This window comes from Eretmochelys imbricata, chromosome 2, assembly GCF_965152235.1.
Source record: "Eretmochelys imbricata isolate rEreImb1 chromosome 2, rEreImb1.hap1, whole genome shotgun sequence".
NCBI classification, from domain to species: Eukaryota; Metazoa; Chordata; order Testudines; family Cheloniidae; genus Eretmochelys; species Eretmochelys imbricata.
This window is the reverse complement of record NC_135573.1, coordinates 221,421,321-221,429,932: the sequence shown is the minus strand read 5'-3', so window position 1 is coordinate 221,429,932 and position 8,612 is coordinate 221,421,321. Positions and strand designations below refer to the sequence as shown.

The 8,612-nt window shown below is 42.5% G+C and overlaps 1 protein-coding gene across 1 annotated transcript in view; it reads right to left on the bottom strand.

Moving 5' to 3' along the window:
- Window positions 1-225: 225 nt before the first annotated feature.
- Window positions 226-8,612, bottom strand: part of LOC144259863 (serum paraoxonase/arylesterase 2-like) — a 46,138-nt gene continuing 37,751 nt past the window's right edge. The window contains exons 7-9 of the mRNA XM_077808074.1: window positions 8,395-8,476; window positions 6,045-6,173; window positions 226-3,388 (exon numbers count right to left, since the gene is read on the bottom strand). Coding sequence (XP_077664200.1) covers window positions 3,230-3,388; window positions 6,045-6,173; window positions 8,395-8,476 — 370 coding nt within the window. The 3' untranslated portion in view covers window positions 226-3,229. The remainder of the gene's footprint in view (window positions 3,389-6,044; window positions 6,174-8,394; window positions 8,477-8,612) is intronic.

Here is an 8,612-nt window from a genome sequence, read left to right as displayed (position 1 = left end):
ACTGACAACACATGGCTCCTCAGAGGCTAAAGAGTTTTGTAAGCATAAGATAATGTGTTTGCATGATTTTTAATGTACTGTGAGATACTACTTTATATATATATATAAAAATAAATGCCTGTAGCTATTCATTTAATTTTTCCCCATTCCATTGTTACGTCTTAGAATTCATGACGGACAGCAGAACATACATACCCCAGCCGTGAGGAAGAGACACAGCTACAATTAAAATAAAAACCAGGATCAATACAGGCTTTATTTTACCCAGGACCAAAAATTAGGATAATGGACAAAACGACGATTCCAAATCATTTTACATTCATTTGAAGAAGGTAAAATCTAAAGATGGATCAGATTTTGTATAAGAACTCTGTGGTGTAATTTCTTTTAATAAAGATGAGAACATTCATGGTTACCAGGTTTACAATCAACAACATTTTAGACACTGTACATCAATTAATGAATTAGGAAAAGCACAGGGAGTAGTAAAGCTAAATGTTGTTGATAATGAGCCACCGAGTATTATGATGCCACAATTTCAAATTAAAAAAATCAATATATTGCTCATCAGAAACATAATACTGTAAAGATCAACATTTTATTTATTTCAGGTGATGTTTTTCCTTATAAGAATTTTGTTTACACAGTAATTAACCACAAGACTAGAGCATATTCCAGAACGAAGTATATTTGAAGACGTGACTTTCTATTAGTACTTCCCCCAAAAGGGCCCAGTTTGTTGTTTGGAAAAAGTTGGGGAGGAGGAAGCTGTGCTTTCCCTACTGTTCATATTAAACAAATGCTGCAGGGAGAGAAGCTTCTGGGGGAGCCAGTTTGTTCCCCCTAAAATAAAGGCAAAGGAGCACACAGTGCATTCTCTGGGATTTGGGGTTAGGTTCATGCTGGTACTGATGCAGAGTTCCTCAGAGCACATGCAGTTTGCACCAGATGTAAGGCACCTCCGCTCTGTTCCAGACCCAGGCTCTTCACTGCTCTGAGGAAAGCACATGTGGCTTCTAGTTAGCTTCCATGGGTGGTTGAGGTGGGGCAGCCCTAACCTGTGCTCTGGTTCCCATGAGCCATTGGGCTGTTACAGCAGTGAGCAAATAGCCAGGTCACAGGAATGCCTTGGCCATGCCTCTCCCCACCCCCACTAGAGCTTGGGCCCACTGGTGGAGAAAGGGTGCAGAATTGATTCTGCACATGCTGGCATGACCCCTAGAGTAGCCAGTGAGGGGCCATACAGTTGCTTTGTATTCCCCCTTGAGCCAGACCCCAGCAGGCCCTAAGGTGTTTCTGTAAAAACAATGCATTCTCCATCTGACTGGAGTTGCTGCTGCCAAAAACTGTGCTGTGATTAGAAAGTAATCTAGTAGTGCAGAAATTAAAAGCTTCCTTAGATCGGCAAGTCACAACAACCTAGCCTAGTAATGGTACAGGAAATTTTAAAAAAAATTGTTTTATCCCCTTGTAACTCACTGGTAGCATCCACACCCGAGTTGCTCACTTTGCCCAATGCTCTCTCCCCATTAGCAGCACTGATGCTAGACATGTCTGGAAAAGTGGCTCAGACATCACAGAGAGGATCTGGAGCAAGCAGAGTCTAACCTGAACATGGAGGCAGGGGTAGCAATAGGGAAGGGAACCAAGAGCAGCTCTCTCTATTCTTTGGCTGATAATACATCAGGCCTTTTTTAACCCTAGGCTAGAATTCTACCTGGGAGGCTGACATTTTGCTCTCATGGTTTAGAACAGGGGTCGGCCACCTTTCAGAAGTGGTGGGCCAAGTCTTCATTTATTCACTGATTTAAGGTTTCACGTGCCAGTAAGCCATGTTAATGTTTTTGGAAGGTGTCTCTCAGTCTATAATAGATAACTAAACTATTGTTGTATGTAAAGTAAATAAGGTTTTTAAAATGTTTAAGAACCTCATTTAAAATTAAATTAAAATGCAGAGCCCCCTCCCCCCCGGACCGGGGGCCAGGACCCGGGCAGTAAGAGTGCCACTGAACATCAGCTTGCGTGTCATAGGTTGCCTACCCCTGGTTTAGAATATTACTAGTCCCTCCACCTATCCTCATCCAGCCATGGGTAGAGAGCTTTAGGACAGGTTGCCTAGATACTTGCTCCTGATACAGTACAGCGTTCCCCCACTGCAGATCAGGCAGCTGGCACTGAGGTGATGCTGCTTTCACATTTTCAGTCATTCCTCATAACTGTTCTGTGCCCTTGACATCTCTCTCCCCCACTCTACAGCTGAAGAAAGGGCGAGACAGTGGTTAAGTAACCTGTCCCTAGCAACACAGCTGTCCCAGAGTTCACTCTCCAAAACCATACTGCCTCTCTTCTTGCCAGAGAAACATTAGCAGAATGCTTTAGCCTAGAGGAGGTGGAGTAGCATATTGGCTAGCAGACAAAGGTCATACGAGCCTCACAATGATTACACAGAGTGGATTGTGTCATTCTAAGCAAACAGCATTATAATAGTTTGTTTGGTAGAATCCTTTGGTGTGAGTGGCAGTTTCACACAGCATGGTAATTAAACATATACTGCACAAACTGCATTCTCTGTGCTAAAGGCCTCCCCTGGCTGTATGCAGAGACCACAGGCTCCAAGGCACTGTTTGGTTAAGGCATTTCAGACCTCTTCAGAAAGTAGAGATTTTTGAACTCATTCCTTGAAGGGTTATTTAAATCATACACCTAATACTCTCAATGCAGGCAAGAGTATGTCTGAGAACAGGTTCATGATAAGGCAACACATGGGTTTCAAATGATTTCTGACAGCATAGGGAAAATTGGCAGAGGGGTGAAAAGGAGCCCCCCCCCAAAGCACTTGGGTTAGTGACCCAAACCATGAAATGACGTGTTTATTCAACACTGCCTCCACTCTTTTACACACTAGGCAGATCATCAACTCTCCCAGAGAAACAGAACCCTGAAGTCTGATCCCACTCGGTAACCCAAGAACCAACTCATTTTCAGCTATTTTCTTTTAATGTTGAATTTGTAATTTACGTCCACACTTTGTTATTGGCCTGGGATCTTCCACATTAATCCCACACACATTCTTTTATCTTTAAATCCATTTCCATTCACTACTGAACAGAACTTATGTTATTTCCTTGAGGCGAGGAATACATTTTCATGACTTATGGCAATGTAGCTTGGAATTAGCAATTTAAAAGAAACTGAACCCTCCCCCCTAACAAAGTCTATCCAGTGTGAACTATAGTTCGCAGTAAAGAGCTCTGTGGAACACTGTGCCTATGAGCAGTTTCCCAGAATGCACTGCAGCAACTGAACTTCCCTGAAGCACTGAGCCATTCTCAGCATACACCTGGGTCACGGTAGGTTTTGCAGAAACAATGTTCTGGATCCGGATTACCTGAAGAGGGAAGAGTTACAGGCAGTCAATATAGAAGGTGTCCTACTTTTATAGTCGCTGATGTTCAGAGTTCAGCACAGACAGGACATATTAATTTACGCTAGATCATCGTAATGGTCCCTTCTGACCTTAAGATCTGTGCTCCCGCATAACACAGGTCATAGAATTTCACCAAATGATTGCTGCATTAAGCTCACAACTAGAGCAGACTGTTCAGAAAGCTCTCCAGTCTTGATTTAAAAAAAAGACTTCAAGTGACGGAGAATCCACCACATCCCAAGGTGAGTTGTTCCTACAGCTACTTAAGCTTACTATTAAAAATGTGCACATCATTTTTAGTCTGTATTTGTCTAGCTTCAGCTCAATACCTTCGTCTGCTAGATTAAAAAAACCCTAATTCAGAAATACTCGTCCTTTTTTTTAGGTACTTTTAGACCATGATCAAGTCACCTCTTAACCATCTCTTTGTTAAACTAAATAGATAGGACTTTTTGGTGTGCTTTTCTGAACCTTTCCAATCTGTCAAATTTTAAAAAGGTTTAAACTCACAGGACCAGATTCAGCCACTCTTATTCACACTGAGTAGCATCATACTGTTCAAGTATTCCCGTTGGTATTTTAACTGTATATTCTCACTGAAATCACACAAGAGCAAGGATTGCAGAAAGCAGCTCCCTAGTAGCCATTATAAAATCTAAAGGGTAAATGAGAAAGAACAAGGACAAATTTAGCCTTGCTCTATTGTCAGGCAATATTTCTTTTACGAATACAATTAAACTGAGCTAGCACCAAACATGTAGTTCATCAACATTTAATTAGACTGCAGCTGCAGAGAAAGCAGCCTGGAATTGATTGAACGATCAGATGGAGATTTTTTCTGGTGGTTACGGAGACATTTTAGGAGATGTTATCTGGCAAGGCTCACAATGGTCTGAGTTCAAGCTCTTAAAGTAAATTTGGAGTCTAGCCACTAGTTAGGAGGGAAATGGAGTCTGAAAGGTTATGCATGGGTAATTCCTTTTAATATGAAACGTTCGCTAAGGGGTGGAATTTTCCAAAAGCACTGAAATGACACAGAAGCACAAGTCAGTCCATGGGACTTGAGCTCCCTACCTCAATTTAGTGCTTTTGGAAATCCCACCCTACCCATCCATGTATCACCTTTTCCATGGCTGTAAGCTGTGCTCTCTGGGCAGTTGCCATCTTGCAGGTCAAAAAAGCAAAGCGGGCTGTGACTTTTTCCAGACCCATCTACTTTAAGTTATTTCTGACCGCAGCCCACACCTTCCCAATCTTCTTCACTGTACATATGTCCTGCCCTTCCACCACCCTACCTGAAGAAGCACTTTCTGCTTTGTGGTTCATAGAATCCAGGGTGAAGTCAGCACGGATTTAGGATCAAGGTCCAAGCAGCTGGAGGGATTGTTTCAGTGAGGGTGGCTGAGAGGTCACAGCTGTGCAGCATGTCGAACATAACTTGTTGGGAAAGTGGGAGTGTAGCCACAATAAGGCAGGGGCCCTGGGCAGATCAGACTCTCTGCTCTGTCCTGTAAGCTGCCATCCACTGGGTAAGTTTTATCACTATCTGATGAACTCCATATTGATAGCTCTTTAAATCTCTGTCATCTTGGTATCTAAGTGTTTTAGCAAGTCAAGGCATGGCTTGTTGCTTGTATGTTGCTGGGAAGGCAGCGAGGAGGACCACAGCTTTGGCAAGTCTACGCTCCAGAGGGAGCATGCTCTCTCAGGTGACCTACTGAAGTAGTGCCCATTCTCAAGAACTATCTGAGCCTGATTAACCGCTACTCCAGTTAATGTCAGCATAGCTCCTCAGATATCAGTGCAGTTACTCGAGCCTCGGTCCAGAGTAACGCAATGGTGAATCGGGGATATCAGCTAGGATTTTCTAAGGGACCTAAATGAATTACACCCATGACTCCCATTGAAAGTCAGTGGAAGCCAGTTGCTTAACTCCAGCTGAGATTTCCAAAGGGGCCTTTCTGCTTAACTTATTTCCTGATTCCGATGCATTTAGTTTTATTCAGGAATGTTAACAAAAAAAAACTTGGATTCACATAATCCACAATAACCAGTGCCTTGAGGTTATGGCTAAAGATACCATATGATAGAACTGAAATGTTTCTCTCCTTCAGCGCCATTAAATGCTACAGAGATTAGCGTCAATGGTGGATTTTTCTGCCTGATAGCACTATTCCATAGAAACCAGACTGAAGTATTGCTTTAAAGCTCTGCATTGTTCTTCTGTTTTGTTTTAGAAGAGACACTCCAATGTCTTGTCTACACACAGATTTTGTATTAGTATAGCTATTTTGGTTAGGAATATGGAGTCGGGAGGGGGGGATAAATGTGTTTGTTTTAATGGAAATAATTATTCTGGTACAACCCCAAGTGTGGACACAGTCATACCAGTATAAAGGTACCTTACACCAGAATATTTGATTCTCCTTCCCGTAACGGAATAATCTGTACCAGTATAAACACTTTCATACTTGTATAACTGCATCCACACTTCCACACCGGGGGGGGGGGGAAGAGGGCGCAGTTGTACCACTTTAGTTATATTGTTCTAGTTAAAACAATATAGTTTTACAGTATAGACACGGTCTAATTTACCAAAAGAATCTGTCAAACTAACCTCAGAACCAGGAAGATTCTCAGGATCATAGAAGAGCAGCTTCATGCCATTGGGATGACATCCTCCCCAAATATCCCCAGTGTAAGGATCAACAGATAAGTTATCGACTAGTGTGTCCAATTCCAGCACCTATCAAACACGGGAGAACCCAACACAGTGACACACACGTCGAAGTCACAAACTTCATTTATAGCCTCTCTTTATTCATTCATAATCAGCATATTTCTCAAAGGTATTTATGCCTTTCAGTAACACTTAAAAATTTGGACTGAAACCACCATAAGATTTTCCCCTCACTACACCTTTTGTCAACATGCACCATCTGCTGTACTGCCCAGATACGACGGTGATGAGGACATTATAAATACTTACATATTTGCTTCAGCAACTCATTCCCAGCTTCTAGAGCTGAAGGAAGGGGCATATTATTAGCCCTAGTCACCTTCAAGCCTTATGTTTTTATATAGGTGTGCATGGTGCATTACAGGCATGGAAGTTACAGGCATGAAAGTTGGCAGTGTCCCTCCCAGCTAGGACTGACAACCTGAATTAAAATGGAACAAAAAGAAAAGAGGAGACTGACTCTTGGGGCCAGCAAGGAGAAGACACAGATCAGGTGGAAAGGAAAGCTGTCCTTGGGAAAGTTATCTGCTGGGATGCTATCAGCTGCCACACTGGGTCATACCCATGGTTCTTCTTGTCCAATATCCTGTCACCAACAGTGGCCAGGCACCTGATGCTTCAGTGCGAAACCCCAGTGTAAGAAGTCGAAATTGGGCAATTATGGAAAAACTTGTCCAGAGGGGTTTCTATCCTTTCCAAAACTTTTATTCATAAATAATCTTATCCAATGTAACTGCAGATGTTCCCATTTCCAGGTAACTACCCAAACAAAGGCCTCTTCCTTATAAATTCCTCAGGGCAGAGGCAATGTCTTTGAATATCTACGTACAATGACATGCATGCCAGTGGCATCATGTACAAATATTTAATATTAAAAATAGATCATCTGCATAGTGGGCCAGATCCTTTCTCCTCTTTGGCTGGGTTGTGCTGCTCCAGTGGCTTAAAGCAGCCTTAAAGCTGGAGTAATCAGCCCCTTGAGAATTTCCCCACCATCGGGGAAAATCCTATAGCAGCAGCTACTAAACCATCAACTCAGCGCCTGGTATAGGGAATGCGAATGGAACATCTCTACATCTGCTGATGCCCAGCTGCTGGAATGGCCTTGGAAGAGTGTTGACAGTCTTGGTATTTCAGAGCAGCCCTGAGGTTGCTCTGGTTTATGCTGGGGACCAAGATGCAGCAGAACCAATTCCAGAATCTGAGGTCTGAGTAAGAAATCCATGGAAAGGAAAGTAAATTGAAAATATGGAAGAGTTAAAGAGTTAATCCTGCCTGAGCAGGGTAGACTATATGATCTCTTGAGGTCCCTTCCAGCCCTATGTTTCTATGGTTCTATGATCCTTTGTGAAGGTGTGGGGGAGGGAAAGAGACATGAGTGGCTGAAGAGACATTAAAAAGCTGGCATTAGAAATAGCTAGGTGAATTGGTTCCCAAATCAGAACATCCGAGTTCCTAGCTGGAACGGTCGCCTGTTAATTCACTCTACAGGCATTTATTTCATGATCTGAAATTTTACCCAGTTTGTGTGTTAACCCCCAGATCCCATTATTATACAGGGAACAGTAACCAAACCATTTGGGGCAATTTACAGAAATACCAACAACAGGAGCCCCTCAGCTAATACAGATGTGTGAAACATGTTACAGCCTGTTCCACAGGCCCACAGCAACCACAAGCCATAATTACCCTAGCATATCAGGTGTGTTACCACCATCTCATAACACCTGCCTTGTATGCTATGGGGACCAATTATCTCTAGGCAGGAGGGAAGTAACTCCCATTGACATAAAAAGGGAGATGTCCAAATCCCCAGGCAGGAAAATTGGAATATTTATGTTCTGTAAATTGCCCTCTGTTTCCCAGTCAGATACTACTTGCTGCTCTGTTTGCAGGCTGCATTAATGAATGAGCACTAACTGCATCAACAGGTCAATAACGCCTCGAAGGAGAACGTGATCAGGGCCAAACTCAAGGTTCATTTTAGGGTTGCTGGTATTAGGCTGCAGTGAACAATAATAATGGCTCACATGAAATTCCACAGGAATACCTCTCCCCGCAGTACCACAAGAGCCAACCACAGCCCCCCAGCAGTTTTGTTTGCATGTATATTAACACATTCTCTACCCATAATCAGGCTATGATTGAGAGATCTAGGCTCCCTAAAGGGTATACACTACATTTCAAACATGGATTAGGCTCTTGTTCTAAGTGGCAAACTGCTTACCTTCAATTGAGTTAGACTCCAGTTAGCATGTTTTTCCATAACATGGATACTATGAGCCAGCAGGTCAGCAACATAAACATACCTTCAAATGAAAGAGTCTATTAACAAGGTGTCTACACAGAGATAAAAGTAAAAGTAAATTGATTCTTTATTTGTAAGCATTGATTTTTAGAAGCTTTAAACTGATATTCTGAAATGCTTATAAGAATCCCAAGCTG